The sequence below is a fragment of the Papio anubis genome, chromosome 2 (assembly GCF_008728515.1).
Source record: "Papio anubis isolate 15944 chromosome 2, Panubis1.0, whole genome shotgun sequence".
NCBI classification, from domain to species: domain Eukaryota; kingdom Metazoa; phylum Chordata; class Mammalia; order Primates; family Cercopithecidae; genus Papio; species Papio anubis.
The window spans coordinates 192,159,814-192,178,491 of NC_044977.1; the positions used below are offsets into that span (position 1 = coordinate 192,159,814).

The 18,678-nt window shown below is 41.9% G+C and overlaps 1 protein-coding gene across 5 annotated transcripts in view; it reads right to left on the reverse strand.

The window, feature by feature from the left end:
* The window catches only part of SENP5 (SUMO specific peptidase 5), a 70,112-nt gene that overhangs the window by 30,513 nt on the left and 20,921 nt on the right, over positions 1 to 18,678 (reverse strand). For all 5 annotated transcript variants that reach the window (XM_009202023.4, XM_021935063.2, XM_009202022.4 and 2 more), the window contains exons 3-6: positions 5,203 to 5,308; positions 4,914 to 5,052; positions 4,564 to 4,611; positions 1,828 to 1,905 (exon numbers count right to left, since the gene is read on the reverse strand). In XM_009202023.4, coding sequence (XP_009200287.2) covers positions 1,828 to 1,905; positions 4,564 to 4,611; positions 4,914 to 5,052; positions 5,203 to 5,308 — 371 coding nt within the window. The remainder of the gene's footprint in view (positions 1 to 1,827; positions 1,906 to 4,563; positions 4,612 to 4,913; positions 5,053 to 5,202; positions 5,309 to 18,678) is intronic.

Here is an 18,678-nt window from a genome sequence, read left to right on the forward strand (position 1 = left end):
GCATGAGCCCTCAGCCTGTGGGCTATGGCGCTGTCACCAGGTAGATAGGGTTGGGATTGAATTAGAGGCATCCAGCCAGTGTTCGCTGCTTACTTTGGTCACAGAAGTCTTCTGTGTTGACTACTGCTGTGGTGTGACAGCAGAGGAAAAAACAGGTTTTCCACATAGGCACATTAACAGGTACTCAATAAATAACGCTTAATGCCGGGCACGGGGGCTCACGCCTGTAATCCCAACACTTTGGGAGGCTGAGGCGGGCAGATCACCTGAGGTCAGGAGTTCGAGACCAGCCTGGCCAACATAGTGAAACCCCGTCTCTATTAAAAATACAAGAATTAGCCAGGTGTAGTGGCAGGGGACTGTAATCCCAGCTACACAGGAGGCTGAAGCAGGAGGATCGCTTGAACCTGGGAGGTGGAGGTTGCAGTGAGTGGAGAAAGTGCCATTGTACTCCAGCCTGGGCAACAAAGCAAGATTCCATCTCAATAAATAAATAAATAAATAAATAAATATACATAAATGTGGAATGAATGAATGCTGCTAAGGACAATCCTAGCTATCATTCACACACACACTCATACACACTCCCACCTGCTGCTTAAACTCTCTAATGTCTTCATTTTTATTTTTTATTTAGTTTTCTTCTGACATGCAGTCTCGCTCTGTCACCCAGACTGGAGTGCAATAGTGCAATCTCGGCTCACTGCAACCTCCACCTCCCATGTTCAAGCGATTCTCCCACCTCAGCCTCCCAAGTAGCTAGCTGGGGTTACAGGCGCCCACCACCACAACCCGGATAACTTTTGTATTTTCAGTAAAGACAGGGTTTTGCCACATTGGCCAGACTGGTCTCGAACTCCTGACCTCCGGTGATCCGCCACCTCAGCCTCTCAAAGGGCTGGGATTACAGGCGTGAGTTACCATGCCCAGCCTAAACTCTCTAATGTCTTCAAATTGCCCTCATGATCCAAACTCTTTACCAGAGCCTATATGGCCCCGCATGACTTGATCCCTGACTCCTTCCCTGATCTCGTGTGTGTGATACTCCAACATATCAAGCTCACTTCTGCTTCAGAGCCTTTAACATTCACTCTTCCATCCACTGCGAATGCTCCTCTGATCTTCACAGTTTTCAGTGAAATGTGATCTCTTCAGAGGCCTTTGCTGATGAGCCTGTCTAAAAGAACTAGCCCATCTTCCTCCTCCCTCCTACGACCCTATCCCAGTTAACTTGTATTCTCATACTGTGTTCTGATGTTTTCATAGCAAATAGCACTTATCACCTCTGATTAGAGTACATTATACACAGTAAATTAGGTACATGGTTTTTATAAATTATTTCAAGTACATGTATGTACATGATTTTATGAATAGACTGTGATACAAAAGTTATTTCTCCTGATGGATCAGTTAACATTTTAAGAGACAGGATCTGGCTATGTTGCCCAAGCTGGCCTCAAATGCTTGGGCTCAAGTGATCCTCTGGTCTCAGCATCCCAAGTAGCTGGGACTACAGGCGCGAGGTACCATGCCCAGCACTGGCAAAACATTGTTGAAAGCTTCTGCTGTCTGCTGACAAGACTACCAGATAATACCAAATGATGGCAGCTCCTTCTTTATCATCCCACTGTTCTACCACTATAATTGGGACCGGGAGGCAATTAAGGTCTTTCAAACAATACGATTTAAAAGAAACAGCTTTAAAATTTGTCACATTAAAAAGTCTGTTTCTACTTAATATCATATTGGCATTAAAGTTCTTATCCTTCCACACAAAGTGGCTTATCATCTGCTTTTCAAATGTGGAATAAAAAACAAAGAAGATACCTTTTTAGTCCATCTTTTTACTCCATTATATCCTTTGGTTACCAGCTGTCTATGAAAAAAGCTGTTGAAGAAGTGAACCTAGAACAGACAATAAACACAAGCAACCAGATTATATTAGGCTTTGCCCAGATTTAACTTCAAAAGAAAGAGGAAATTTTTACATGTTTGAATATAAAGCAGACAAAAAGAAAGGAAAAATTTATTCTTAAAAACAATGATTGAGGAGGCAAGTGGATCATCTGAAGTCAGGAGTTTGAGACCAGCCTGGCCAACATGGTGAGACACTGTCTCCACTAAAAATACAAAGATTAGCCGGGCGTGGTGGCAGGCATCTGTAATCCCAGCTACTCAGGAGGCTGAAGTAGGAGAATCTCTTGAACCTGGGAGGCATAGGTTGCAGTGAGCTGAGAGATCACGTCACTGCACTCCAGCCTGGGCACTAGAGCAAAACTCCATCTCAAAAAATAATGATAATAATGATCAAAATATAGAAAATACATTACATGGTTAACAGAAAATGCTGTTCCAAATTTTTATTGGAATGACCTTACAGCTGTGGTCTGTAGTCAGATTTGGAATGCAGCAGTAAATAGATTACCTGAATCCAGTCAAGTAGAGAAGCAACCTGACAAATCTCTCCAAATCAGGTGAAAAAGTTGAAAGAGGCTATGAAAAACTTAGGTAACAATTACCTTGAACTCAAGGGAGACGGATTACATAACTAACTCCATGTGAAGGATGTGGATTTAGAGACTCCTGTTGTTACAGTAACTATAAAAAGGCCTTCGCATGATTATTTCTAGTACCACAGAATTACCCTGGCTGTACAGAATATCAGGTCCTGCATCCTTGGCTTTGAATTTCTGACTTATAAGTAAGTGGTACATCAGCTCATCTGAGATGGTAAACATATTGTGGCCTTAAAGTGCTCACTCAGTAACATGAGGTGATAAAACTGTTCCCTTAGTGCTGTGGTTCTCCAAGTGTGGTCACCAGACCAGTAGTGTCAGTATCATCTAGGAACTTGTTAGAAATTCAAATTATCAGGCCTCATCCCAGACCTATTAAAGCAGAAACTCCGAAGGTAGGGCCCAGTAATCTGGTTTTTGTAAGACTTTCAGATGGTTCTGATGCACATTATTTTGATAACCACGCAGCTTAACATACAGATTAAAAGAGCTGCCAGACATAATGCTCACACCTCTAATCCCAGCCCTTTTGAGAGTCAGAGGTGAGAGGATTACTTTAGCTAAGCCCAAAGTTCAAGCTAGCCTGGGCAACACAGCAAGACTCCCGGCCCTACCAAAAATAAAAATAAACTAGCTGGGTACAGTGGTACATGCCTCTCTAGTCCCAGCTACTTGGGAGGCTGAGGCGAGACTACTGCTTGAGCCCAGGAGTTCAAAGCTACAGTGAGCTATGATTGGGCCACTGCACTCCAGCCTGGAGTGTCTTTTTAGTGTCTCTAAAAAAAAGGGTATTTTTTATAATTTTAATAAAAATAAATAAATAAAAAAGAGCTTATAGTAGCTGTCTCTAGAGCAGTGACTCTTAAACTTGGTGTCCATCAAAATCATCTGGAGAGCTTGTCAAAACACAGATTGGTGGTCCCCACCTCCAGTTTCTGATTCAGTAGATTTGGGTTGGAGTCTGAGAATGTGCATTTCTAGTTAAGTTCTCAGGGGATACTGATGCTGCTAGTATGGGGACCATGCTTTGAGAACCGCTGCCTTAGTTAAGTGTCCTTTTGATCCCATGAATGTTTAGAATTAAATATACTGGTGGTAAATGAAACCCTTGAAATTAATACTTTTATGTTAAAGATAATCTGTATGTGTTTAAACATTCTGAGGATTAAGAGAATTTGACGAGAATCTAGCAGATTAGCCTCATGATTCCAATTTATAAATGTATAACAGATTTATAATTTAAGTGGAAAGTCACAAAACATTTTCCATATTCATAAACAGTATCAGAATCTGACTTTTTAGTATTTATCTATTACTTTATTAGATTGATCAGTTTTATAAAGTACTTGGAAATTTTTGCACCCATCAGGTATCTGTGTACTCAGAAAAATACATTAAGTAAAAAAATAGTTTTGATATGTAACAAAACTCTTAAGAGAATTTAGAGTTTATGAGGGTTCAATCTGTATTTGAACTGAGTATCAAAGATTTATCCAAGAAAAAGTGAAAGATGAATTTTTTTTTACATTTTTAAAGAGAGCAAGATTTTAAGTTAAATGTAAAAAGCTGGCTGGGCATGGTGGCTCATATCTTTAATCCCAGCACTTTGGGAGGGGGAAGGGGACGGATCACCAGAGGTCAGGAGTTCGAGACCAGCCTGGCCAACACGGTAAAACCCCCCATCTCTCCTAAAAGTACAAAAATTAGCCAGGCATGGTGGCACACACCTGTAATCCCAGCTACTCGGGAGGCTGAGGCAGGAGAATTGCTTGAACCCAGGAGGTGGAGGTTGCAGTGAGCCGAGATCACACCATTGCACTCCAGCCTGGGCAACAAGAGCGAAACTCCATCTCAAAATGAAAAACAAAAGAAGTGATTTGATGGAACTTACAGTCAAGCCCAGTGCATGATCAAGACAAAATTGAACTCTCCTTTTTAAAAATTTAAGGAATGTCAGATAATTTAAACACACACACACACACACAAAAACTACTCCTTTTAATACACAAAGACACTCTCTCCTGCAGAAGAGGAAGTTTTCACTTACTTTGTCTGGGACCGCATCCATTATCAGCTCACCGTACATATTAATGACCTATAAAAAGTCAACATAAAACCAGCTTACTATCTCTGCCAATAAGTTGGCGAAAGAAAAACAAAATAAATAAATAAAACCAGGTTACTAACCCTATACAATTCAGAACATCCCAATCAGAATGAAGAATATATTATTACTGACAGCCGTAATCAAACCGTTTGGATCCTGGGGCAAGTAACCGGTCAAGAATAAAGAATCCTTGATTCCAAAAGACAACTGAGAAGCCAAACCAGAGATTATATTTTATTGACTAACATCCTCTGCAACTTCTCCACATTGACAAACTACAATATACTGACCTGGTCATTCAGCCAGTTCTGACCATCCAGAGTCGCCAGGTCGTCCATATCCAGCATGTGTTTATTATAGAAGATACGGAAGTTACATTTTTGATGTCTGGCCCGATAGTTTGTTATTTCTCTATTGATAAATGGTTTTCTGAAAGAGAAAGATTTTGAAAGAAAACATAAAAAAATGAGTACTTCTCAATTTACTGCTAAGCATCTTTTTTTCCTGTAAATCAAGAGAAAAGTCATATATGCCAACAATTTTATTTTCAAGGGCTTAACTTTAGCATCGTTTATATACCTATTAGAAAAGTCTTCATTAAACACATCTTTTAATCTTCCAAGGACTTCTTTTTCACTGAGTGGAACCAAACTGCCATACTTCTTCATAACCTCATCTAGGAATCCTTAAATAAAGGAAGAAAGAAAAGTTAAAATCGAAAAACAAGCCATTTTCAGGAGAGTCATTCTCCAAACACTTAACCTATACATAGCACTTAACACATACAGTGGTTAACGTATATTACTATATAATATTGATAATATAAAGAAATATTTTTAAAGTTATATCTTTTGTAAAAAATAAAATGTATTAGGCTCTAACCAATGCAATCTAGAGAGACATACTGTGAGGCATCATTTCACATTAGATTTTTAAGTTACTGATGCATTGTTAGAGAAGGAATGGATAGCTAGAAGGAAATATTAACAGCTTCCCGTAGCTTAACCTTCTCTTAAAGCATGATATCTAAAGGGCTTAATCACATAGTCAAATGCGTATATCCTTTTGGTAACTGAAAGAATTATTGTTTTAGAATCACAATTAGAATTAACTACTGAGATCATTGTGACTATTATTTGGTAAAGGTGTGTACTTTAGTATCAGCAAGGGACAATATCATACAACTTGATAAATTATCATACTCATTACACTAAATAACTCTGTGGGGTGAGTTCAACTGGGTAACAGCTAGTGAGGCACTTTTTTTTTTTTTTGAGATGGAGTCTCACTCTGTCGCCCAAGCTGGAGTGCAGTGGTGTGATCTCAGCTCACTGCAAGCTCTGCCTCCTGGGTTCACGCCATTCTCCTGCCTCAGCCTCCCGAATAGTTGGGACTACAGGTGCCCGGCACCACGCCCGGCTAATTTTTTTGTATTTTTAGTAGAGACGGGGATTCACTGTGTTAGCCAGCATGGTCTTGATCTCCTGACCTCGTGATCCGCCCACCTCGGCCTCCCAAAGTGCTGAGGCTACAGGCGCCCGCCACCACAATCGGCTAATTTTTTGTATTTTTAGTAGAGACAGGGTTTCACTGTTAGCCAGGGTGGTCTCGATCTCCTGACCATGTGATCCGCCCACCTCAGCCTCCCAAAGTGTTGGGATTACAGTTGTGAACCACCGCACCTGGTTAGTGAGGCACATTTTAAGATGGCAAATAGAATTTTTTGGAGATGGGGTCTCTTTCTATCACCCAGGCTGGGGCATAGTAACACAATAATAGCTCACTACAGCCTCAAACTCCTGAGCTCAAGCCATCCTCCTGCTTGGATAGTTAGCTGGGACTGTAGGCACGTGAAACCACATCCAGCTAATTTTTAAAGTTTTTTTCTTTTTCTTTTTTTTTTAGATGGGGTCTTGCTGTGTTGCTCAGGCTAGTCTTGAACTTTTGGCCTCGAGTGATCCTCTTACTCCAGCCTCCCAAGATGAGAAATAAAATTTAAAGGTGGCTTTTGGCCACACCATAGGACAGTCTTCAGGTAAATGTAAGTAACATGTATATGTGCTTATATATATCACTGAATGATCCACTGAACCTAAAAAAGCCCCAGGAAATAAACCCAGGACTTTCTTTTTTTTTTTTTCTTTTAAGACAAAGTCTTGCTCTTTTCACCCAGGCTGGAGTGCAATGCCGCGATTTTGGCTCACTGCAACTTCCCCTCCTGGGTTCAAGTGATTCTCCTACCTTAGCCTCCCAAGTAGCTGGGATTACAGGCGCCCACCACCACACCCAGCTAATTTTTGTATTCTTTTTAGTAGAGACAGAGTTTCACCATGTTGGCCACGCTGGTCTCGAACTCCTGACCTCAGGTGATCCACCTGCCTTGACCTCCCAAAGTGCTGGGATTACAGGCGTGAGCCACTGTGCCTGGCCACCCAGGACATTATTTCTAAGTAAATACAAAAAAGCTGAGGCAAGGCTTAGATGCTCACAAAAGTACAGACATGACTTAGGCTGTTACCAATGCTGAATGGGCAGAGCAACAACCTAGCTAACCATCAGTCTGACCGTTAAGTCCACTGAGTTAAGACAGGAAAAATGAGGATTGTTAGCCACATATCTTAACCAGTTCCCTTTGTAACTCCAAGAATGGCCTCTGCCATGCATTGATATGAACAGGATAGAAAAGATCATAAGAGAGTCTTGGGAATAAAGTGTTTCATCTTTTATGAGGGGACAGACAGGCACAGAAGTGAAAAATTTATTTTTCCTCCTGTTAATCTCCCACCAGAGTACCTCTCAGTTTTAAAGGCTTAACATAGGAGCAAAGGTCAGGGTACAGTAAACAGAAAAGAGGTCCTTTCTCCTGTCTATTCTGCTCTAGGCTTTGGGCAAATACAGTAGACAGGAAGATAGTCCCATGCTCCAACTTCATCAGAGTAGGGGATAAAGATTTGGGGCTTCTAAACTAGGAACAGACCATATACTTGCCTCTAGTGTTTACTATTTCACATCTTACAGTTATCTAATCATAACCTTGTGTCTACATGGGGGAATGGGCCCAATGGAAGATAAGGAATCCCACCATTTGAGAAACTGCATTGAGAATTACTTTTCGTAGAAAAATAATACCCCTAACAACAACAATAAAAATTAAACTTTAGGCCCCACAACCTTGATTGAGGCTCCTCAAATAAGAAGGCAGTGTCCCCCACAATGGGATATGGACCTGAATTTCAAACTAGTATCATGGTGCTCTTGCTAACAATGTTATTTCTGATGGTAGAGTATGATGGAGATTCTAAATTGTTACACATTTTCCTCTTATCTGTATCTTTATTTTCATTTTCAGATGATAAACATGGATTTCTTTTTTTTTTTTTTTGAGACAGAGTCTCACTCTGTCGCCCAGGCTGGGGTGCAGTGGCCGGATCTCAGCTCACTGCAAGCTCCACCTCCCGGGTTCACGCCATTCTCCTGCCTCAGCCTCCCAAGTAGCTGGGACTACAGGCGCCTGCCACCTCACCCGGCTAGTTTTTTGTATTTTTTAGTAGAGATGGGGTTTCACCGTGTTAGCCAGGATGGTCTTGATCTCCTGACCTCGTGATCCACCCGTCTCGGCCTCCCAAAGTGCTGGGATTACAGGCTTGAGCCACCGCGCCCGGCCTAAACATGGATTTCTTATTCAGTAGAAATGCCCTTCAAGGTACGATCTTCAAGGAGAACCCTAGATGACAGTGTCTCACTTATACACACTATTATCTCACTGGGACCAGAAGTAAAACAACGGTTAAAAAATACTTATCATAAGAAAAGCACTAGCATATCTCATTTAGTCCTTATAGCCCCCCTGTGTATTAAGATAGTAAGTATCCCTACTTTACAAATAGAGACACTGGGCCAGGGGCTCACGCCTGTAATCCCAGAACTTTGGAAGGCGGGTGGATCACCTGAGGTCAAGACTTCAAGACCAGCCTGGCCAACATGGTGAAACTCTGTGTATGCTAAAAATACAAAAATTAGCCGGGCATGGTAGCATGCCTGTAATCCCAGCTACTTGGGAGACTGAGGCAGGAAAATTGCTTGAACCTGGGAGGCAGAGGCTGCAGTGAGCTGAGATTATGCCACTGCACTCCAGTCTGGACAACAGAGTGAGACTTTGTCTCAATCAACCAACCAACCAACCAACCAACCAGGCAATCAAATGGAGACATCAGAAGCTTTGAGAGGTTAAGTTACCTCCCCAAGGGCACTTAACTAGCATCTGGTAGAACTAAGATCCTGATTGTAGGTCCCGTGACTACAGAAACTGGGCTGTTAACGCTATGCCACTTGCAAAGCAAGAAATATGTTATCTTTTCTCTACAAAAACAACTTGGTTCTTCACCTTTCCTTTTTAATATCTGGGGCCAAGAACTACCCAGAAACAGATTTTATAAAATGACAGTTAAATCCACCATTCTTTACCCACTTGCTTTCACTAAACTAATCAACTAAAAAAGGAAAAATGCGCTTGGTATACACAATTTATTTTACTCCCAAAGTACTAAAATTTCAAAGTGACCCAAGAAACAAAGGATAAAATGTTAGGAAAAAACAACAAAAAACAACTGGAGTTCAAATTATAGCCCACTCTAAAAGTACAAAAGGTAGTAATATAAAAAACAAAACCTGAGGTGTTATTTTAGAATCTAAAGTACCCGGCCAGGCACAGTGGCTCACACCTGTAATCCCAGCACTTTGGGAGGCTGAGGCAGGATTGCTTGAGCCCAGGAGTTAAAGACCAGTTTAGGCAACAAAGTGAGACCACTTCTCTACAGAAAATACAAAAATTGGCCAAGCGTGTTGGCACATGGCTGTAGTCCCAGCTACTGGGGAGGGTGAGGTGGGAGGATGGGTTGAGCCTGGGAGGCAAAGACTGCAGTGAGCCAAGATCCCACTACGGCATGCCAGCTTGGGCAACAGAGCCAGACCCCGTCTCAAAAATAATTAATTAATTAAAAAAATAAAAAAGAAAGAATTTTCTTAAAAACAAAGTTAAAAGTAAGGCCAGGCGTAGCGGCTCACACCTGTAATCCCAGCACTTTAGGAGGCCGAGGCGGGTGGATCACAAGGTCAGGAGATGAGACCACCCTGGCTAACATGGTAGAACCCCGTCTCTACTAAAAAATACAAAAAATTAGCCAGGCGTGGTGGCGGGCGCCTATAGTCCCAGCTACTCAGGAGGCAGGAGAATGGCGTGAATCCAGGAGGCGGAGCTTGCAGTGAGCCAAGATTGCACCACTGCACTCCTGCCTGGGTGACAGAGTAAGACTCTGTCTCAAAAAAGAAGAAGTTAAAAGTACCCATCATGTTAAACTAATGGCACTGGACAGTGTTCCTTTGATACAACTGACCTGGATCACATTCCACCCTGAATGTGGAATGACGTTCACTGTATTGTGCACGTAAGAAATGCAACCACATGGTTCTCCAACAAAATACAATACATACCTCAGAAAGGGCCCATCAATAATAAGGAAGGTATAAAGCATCTAAGAACAAACACAAGGAATGTGCAAAACCTAAGGGAACAGCTGCAAAATACTACTAAGGGACAGGAAATCTTTTGCAATGAAAGCAATTTTCCCTAAATTAATCTATACATACAATGCAACATCAAGTAAAAACCATACTTTTTAAAAAGATTAGAAAACAAATCCAAAATTTACCTTGGGACAAAAATGTGAGAAATTCTTAGAAATTTCTGTAAAGAATTAAAGGAGAGAGGTGAATAAGGAGTGCCAGCTCCTGTCAAATGATAAAACTAACTACGCTAATTAAGGCAAATACAGCCAGCATGGAACAGAGATCAAATCCAAAGAGACCCAATGGTAGGCTGCATTTCTGAACCACAGGGAAAAGAACAAATTACTCAATAAACAGTATTAGAACTACCAACTAATTTCATTGGTTCCCAGACCTATGGAAATAAATTAAAAAAAAAAAAAAAGAACTGGCAACTAAATATTTTATTAACAGCTGGAATTCATTTGGGTGTAAAGAATGAGGTAAAGATCTACCTTAACTTTTTTCCAAAGCACTAAATTAAAAATAACACATTAGGCCGGGCACGGTGGCTCACTTTTGTAATCCCAGCACTTTGGGAGGCTAAGGCAGGCAGATCACCTGAGTTTGGGAGTTTGAGACAAGCCTGACCAACATGGAGAAACCCTGTCTCTACTAAAAATACAAAATTAGCTGGGAATGGTGGCAGGCGCCTGTAATTCCAGCTACTCTGGAGGCTGAGGCAGGAGAATCACTTGAACCCAAGAGGCGGAGGTTGCAGTGAGCCGAGATCACATCACTGCACTCCAGCCTGGGCAACAAGATCAAAACCCCATCTCAAAAAAAAAAAAACAAAAAAAACACATTAATAGTCTAGAAAAAAAGAGTTGGACATTTTTATAAACATTTACTTTATATGTGGAAACAAGCTTTTAAGTAGTTGTTTTTTTTCTAATACACGACCATAATTATTTTTAAATAAATGGCAGTGAGCTCATAATTGCTTCTGGACTTTCAAGCCTTTGAACATGCATTTCTTAAACACACTAAACTTTTTTTTGTTTGTTTGTTTGTTTTTGAGACGGAGCTTTGTCACGCAGGCTGGAGTGCAGTGGTGCGATCTCAACTCACTGCAACCTCCGCCTCACAAGAACAAGCAATTCTCCTGTCTCAGCCTCCCGAGTAGCTGGGACTACAGGCGCATGCCACCACACCTGGCTAATTTTTGTATTTTTAGTAGAGACAGGGTTTCACCATATTGGTCAGATTAGTCTCGAACACCTGACCTCAGGTGATCCATGCGCCTCAGCCTCCCAAAGTGCTGGGATTACAGGCATGAGCCACCACGCCCAGCCTAAACTTACTCTTCTTGAAACTACTTTTTTCCATCCACTATATCATGGACAGTTCTCTTTTCCCTGAAAAAATGCACACTGTATTTTAACCAATTCCCTACTGATGGCCATTTATTTTTACCTCTAAATAATGTAACAATTAAAACTCTTGATCTATCCTAGTTCTACTGTTTCCCTTGGACACACCTGCTACAAGTCAAATTTCTGAGTAAAAGGGCATGTGCATATCTAAATTTTTAAATTGTCATCTGATTTTTGCTCTAGACACACACATGCACACAAGATTTAAATGTTTGTAGAGTCAATTTGGTATATTTTCATTGCTTCTGAGCTTCCTATCATGCACAAAAAATGTCTTATCAATATAAGATTATAAAAATGGTCTCCTGCTCAAACAACTGAATAGCAAGAACATAACCCAATTTTAAAAGCAGGCAAAGGACCTGAATGTGGAGAAAAGGGAAGCCTGTACACTACTGGTGGGAATGTGAATTTGCACAGCCATGAAGGAAAACAGTATACAGGTTCCTCAAAAAATTAAAAATAGAACTACCATATGATCCAGCGATTCCACTTCTGAGTATATTTCAAAGACAATGAAAGCAATGTGTTGAAGAGGTACTTGCACCCCATACTCACTGCAGCACTATCCACAATAGCCAAGACATGGCATCAACCTCAATGCCCATAAGTGGATGAATGGAGAAAGAAAATGTAGTATATATACACAATGGAATACAATTCAGCCTTAAAAAATCCTGTCATTTGCAACATGGATGAATCTGGAGCACAATATGTGAAATATGCCAGACACAAATATACTGCGTGATCTCACTTACATGTGGAATCTAAAGTCAAACTCATAGATGTAGAGAATAAACAGTGGTTACCAGGACATGGGGCAGAGAATTGGAAGATGTTGGTCAAGGGTTATAAAGCTTCAGTGAGACAAGAGGAAGCACTCCTAGAGATCTATTATACAGTCTGGTGACTATAGTTAATAATAATGTACTGTGTCTTAAAAATAGATGAGAATAGATTTTAAATGTTCTTACAACAAAGTGCGTGAGTGATGGATATGTTGATTATCTTGATTTATTTCACAAAGTAAACATACATCAAAACATCACATTGCACCCCTTAAATAGATATGTTTTCAATTAAAAATAATCTTTAGGTCAGGCACAGTGGCTCATGCCTGTAATCCCAGCACTTTGGGAGGCTAAGCCGGGTGGATCCCTTGAGGTTAGGAGTTCAAGACCAGCCTGGCCAATATGGTGAAACCCCATCTCTACTAAAAATACAAAAAATTAGCTGGGCGTGGTGGCGCACCTCTGTGGTCCCGGCTACTCCCGGAGGCTGAGGCATGAGAATCGCTTGAACCTGGGAGGTGGAGTTTGCAGTAAGCTGAGATCACACCCCTGCACTCTAGCCTGGGAGACAGAGTGAGACACTGTCACAAACAAAGAAACCAAAAACTTAAAAAGAATGATTTCCTGTATTTTTTTTTTCTTTTTTAAGAGACAAGGTCTGCCAGGAGCAGTGGCTCACACCTGTAATCCCAGCACTTTGGGAGGCCAAGGCAGGTGGATCACGAGGTCAAGAGATCGAGACCATCCTGGCTAACACAGTGAAACCCCGTCTCTACTAAAAATACAAAAAATTACCCAGGCGTAGTGGCACACGCCTGTAGTCCCAGCTACTTGGGAGGCTGAGGCAGGAGAATCACTTGAATCCAGGAGGCAGAGGTTGCAGTGAGCCAAGATCGCACCACTGCACTCAGGCCTGGGAGAGACAGCGAGACTCCGTCTCAAAAAAAAAAAGAGAGAGATAAGGTCTTGCTGTCACCCAGGCTGGAGTGCAGTCGAGCTACCACAGCTCACTTCAACCTCAAACTCCTGGCTTCCAGCAGTCCTCCCACCTCATCCTTCTGAGTAGCTGGGACTACAGATGTGCACCACCACACGCAGATAATTTTATTTTTTGTAGCAATAGAGTCTCGCTAAGTCTATATATATCCCTCTACGTATTTATATTGCTACATTGCCCAGGCTGGTCTCAAACTCCTGCCCTCAAGCGATCCTTCTGCCTCAGCCCCCCAAAGTGCTGGGATTACAGATGTGAGTCACCGTGGCTGGCCTATGTTTAGTGCTGGGATTACAGATGTGAGTCACCACGGCCGGCCTATGTTTGTTTCTTCTTAACAGCTTTATTGAGATGTGATTCACATACCACAAATTTGCCCCATTACGGAATACAATTCACTGGTTTTTAATACATTCAGATTGTAACTATCACTACTACCTAATTCCAGAACACCTCCATTACCCCACAAAGAAACTCTATACCCATCACCTCGCATTCCCCTTCTTCCCAGCTCCCGGCAACCAGTAATCTACTTTACATCTCTACGTCTTTGCCTATTCTGGACATTTCAAATGAATGAAATCATATGTTATAAGGCCTTTTGTGTCTGGCTTTTCACTTAGCATGTTTCCAAGGTGCATCCACATTTAAGGATATATTGGTACTTATTCCTTTTATAGAATAATATTCCATTGTATAGATATACCAAATTTTATTTGTCCATTCGCCAGCTGTTGAACATTTAGGTTGTTTTCACTTTTTGGCTATTATGAATAATGCTGTTATACGTATTTGTGTACACATTTCTCTGTATTTGGTTTTAATCAGCCAAACTCTTAATCCATCTGGAATGTTTTGTGGCACAGAAATCTATCTCTTTTCCCTCCAGAAGTAACCATCCAAGTTATTTCTCTTGGATATGCTATAATTTTACTACACAAAATTTAGTGTGAGTTTGTGTATGTATTTGTGTTTTAATCCTGATTGGCATTTAGAAAGCCTTTTTTTTTTTTTTTTTTTTGTTTGAGACGGAGTCTGGCTCTGTCGCCCAGGCTGGAGTGCAGTGGCCGGATCTCAGCTCACTGCAAGCTCCGCCTCCCGGGTTCACGCCATTCTCCTGCCTCAGCCTCCCGAGTAGCTGGGACTACAGGCGCCCGCCACCGCGCCTGGCTAGTTTTTTTTTGTATTTTTTAGTAGAGACGGGGTTTCACCGTGTTAGCCAGGATGGTCTCGATCTCCTGACCTCGTGATCCGCCCGTCTCGGCCTCCCAAAGTGCTGGGATTACAGGCTTGAGCCACCGCGCCCGGCCTAGAAAGCCTTTCAACTTTAGACTCAGACCTTTCTTTTCAGTTCTAGAAAACATCCCTAAGTTCTTCAGTTTCCCTTCCATTACCTTCTGGCATACTCATGACATAGAGGTTAGAACTTTAAAGTGAAGCAAGAACTTGAAGAACTTGCAAAGTAATCTCAGTACAGAGTTCTAGACTTTCATACACTCCCTCAAATCTTTTACAGTTGTCTTGCATAAGCATAACTCAGTATTTTTTTTGCAGCAACCCGCTACTGTGATTACAAAGCATTCAACTTGGTTTTCAAGGGAGCTTTCTTCTTACACTCCTATTTCATCAGTTTATGTAACACTGAATAAAATTATGAAACTGCAACAAGTAAATTTACCCGAAGTATAATTGACTCTTAAACATGTAGATCAACTGAAAGGAGCGTAGTGTGCAGTCATATTAGAGACAAGCCAGCATTCAGCACACCATAGAACTCAATAGTGGCTAATGTTGTAGAAGTCAGTTCAAGGAGTATCACTGCCCCATTAATCACTACTGAGGTTTGGTTCTGTTATTTGTTGAATTTGTTTATTTCACTGTGTTGGCTTTTCTCAGATGATGGTGATAGACTGTGAGTTCATCTCTACTTAGGTAACTTGCTGAGTATTGAGGGCAAAGGGCTATCATGGGCAGTAGCTGCTGCTCTGCCTTGAACTATTTTCAGTGGGAATAAGGACACTAAGAACCCCAGCAGCTGTTCTGAAAATGGATGTTCCTCACTCTTGCCAAGTGTTACAAGGTGTACATGTGTGGGTGAGTATCCGGTCTCTTGTTCTTAGAATTGTGGCTTGATAACAAGTTTATTCTTTGCTGATATATGGCACAGGCAGGGAGAGATTCCCCAACTACTCAGTCTTTACCATGGGTGTCCCCTTTCCTCTCCATTTCCACCATCTCCAGAAATATGAGCACTCAGTATCACACCACTTCCCTGTACTACTCTTCCTCCTGCCCACCTGGACCTTCCCTCTACTATTTGCCCAGTGGAAGCTGATTCTCAGTTTCTGATCCACCAGAACTCTCTCCTCCTTGTTTGTTAGTAGGAAGACACGTGTTTTTAATATATTTTTCATAATTTCTATGGATTTGGTAGGAGGAAGAAGAGATTCCATGAGCTTACTTCATTCTCTTAAACCTGGAACTGCTATTGGCTTCTGATTGATATTCTTTAGTAACTGAAGGAAGCTTCCTTTATTACTAGTTTTCTAAGAGATTAAACACAAAGGGAAATAATTTTACTAACAGGCTTTTCAGCACTTGCTGAGATACCATTTTTTTTTTCCTTTAGCCTATTAAAATAGTGAACTACATTGTCACTAAATGTGAATTCTGTAAGAATTCCTACTTCCTCAGATCGTGCTACAGGTTTTACTATGTGCATATCCAATTTATCAATTGTACTTGAAAGTGTTACATCTATAAAGGTTAATTGGCATTTGTGGGTAAATGCTAATTTTTTTCACGTTTAAGTATCATGGGTCAGCTAACCTCAGTAGGGAAATCTGACTTTATTTTAGGAAAGTATAGACAAGAGTTTTTTTTGTTTGTTTGTTTGTTTTTTAGTTGGCTAGGACTCTGTACTTTGTGTCTTTTTGTGAGGAAGAATAATTAATTTATTATTTATTTGAGACGGAGTCTCGCTCTGTCGCCCATCTCTACTAAAAATACAAAATTAGCCGGGTGTGGTGGTGGGCGCTTGTAATGCCAGCTACTCGGGGGGCTGGAGTGCAGTGGTGCAATCATGGCTCAATGTGAGCTCCGCCTCCCGGGTTCACACCATTCTCCTGCCTCAGCCTCCTCAGTAGCTGGGACTACAGGTGCCCACCACCAACCCCAGCTAACTTTTTGCATTTTTAGTAGAGACAGGGTTTCACTGTGTTAGCCAGGATGGTCTTGATCTCCTGACCTTGTGATTCGCCCGCCTCGGCCTCCCAAAGTGTCGGGATTACAGGCGTGAGCTACTGCGCCCAGCCGGAAGAATTTATTATATTTAATGGTTGGAAAGAGAAAGTGCTCAGAACTGTTTAAACCACCAAGAAATAAACCTCCTAACTAGCTCCCCAAAGCCAACTGTAATAATGTCCAGGTGTCCTATACAAATGCATATGCACACATATATACACATACTCATCCTACATATGTCACATATATCTTTTAACAAAATAGTTTCATACCATTTTGCAACTTACTGTTTGCACTTTTTTTTTTTTTTGAGACGGAGTCTCGCTCTGTCGCCCAGGCTGGAGCGTAGTGGTATGCCCTCAGCTCACTGTAAGCTCCGCCTCCCGGGTTCAAGTGGTTCTCCTGCCTCAGCCTCCCAAGTAGCTGGGTTCACAGACACGCACCGCCACACCCGGCAAATTTTTGTGTTTTTAGTAGAGACAGGGTTTCACCATGTTGACCAGCCTGGTCTTGAACTCCAGACCTCAGGTGATCTGCCTGCCTCAGCCTCCCAAAGTGCTGGGATTACAGGCATGAGCCACTGTGCCTGGCCTGTTTTCACTTTATATAGAAATCTTTCAGTATTAAAATACAGATCTATATTCTTAAACAGCTGCATAGCAAAATACTGCCTGAATAGGCCACAATTTATACTATTACATTGTCTTCCAAAACAATGTTTATAACAATTTACCTTATGGGATAGATTTTTGACAAGAGAAGGCTTCTTAAAGCATGACATAAAAACTGGAAGGCTTGGCCGGGTGCAGTGGCTCAAGCCTGTAATCCCAGCACTTTGGGAGGCCGAGACGGGCGGATCACAAGGTCAGGAGATCGAGACCATCCTGGCTAACACGGTGAAACCCCGTCTCTACTAAAAAATACAAAAAACTAGCCGGGCGAGGTGGCGGGCGCCTGTAGTCCCAGCTACTCGGGAGGCTGAGGCAGGAGAATGGCATGAACCTGGGAGGCAGAGCTTGCAGTGAGCTGAGATCCGGCCACTGTACTCCAGCCTGGGCGACAGAGCGAGACTCTGTCTCAAAAAAAAAAAAAAAAAAAAAAAAAAAAAAACTGGAAGGCTCAAAGTCCAAAACAGGTAAGTTTTTGACTGGGCGCAGTGGCTCACACCTGTAATCCTAGCACTTTGGGCAGACTGGATGAGGCAGGCAGATTGCTGAGCTCAGGAGTTCGAGACCAGCCTGGGCAACATGGTGAAACTCCGTCTCTACTAAAATACAAAAAATTAGCCCAGTATGGCAGCGTGTGCCTGTAGTCCCAGCTACTTGGGAGGCTGAGGCAGGAGAATTGCTTGAACCAGGAGGCAGAGGTTGCAGTGAGCCGAGATCACATCACTGCACTCCAGCCTGGGTGACAGAGCAAGACTCCATCTCCAAAAAATAAAATATAAAAAAAGAGAGATAAGTTTTACTATGTAAGAACTGAAAACTTCTATTAAGCAAAAATATCAAACAATTTTGGGGTACTTTCATGAGGGACCATTCTTACGACATTTATAATCAGCAATTAATTTAACATTTTTATGACTAGAATGATACCAAGGTCCCTGAAGGTCATATATTCTGTTCATTGCTGCACCCTTCTTAGGGTGTACAGTGCCTGGTACATAGAGCGTCTCCTATACTAAAAAGAAAATAAAACAGAAACAATCCAATTGAAAAATAGGCAAAGGGGCTGGGCACAGTTTCTCACGCTGGTAATCTCAGCACTTTGGGAGGCCAGGGTGGGTGGATGACCTGAGGTCAGGAGTTCGAGACCAGCCTGGCCAACATGGTGAAACCCCATCTCTACTAAAAATACAAAAATTAGCTGGGCGTGGTGGTTGGCACCTGTAATCCCAACTACTCGGGGGGCTGAGACAGGAGAATCACTTGAACCTGGGAGGCAGAGGTTGTGGTGAGCCAAGATCGCACCACTGCACTCCAGCCTGGGCGACAGAGTAAGAGTCCATCTCAAAAAAAGGAAAATAGGCAAAGGAAAACCATGGACA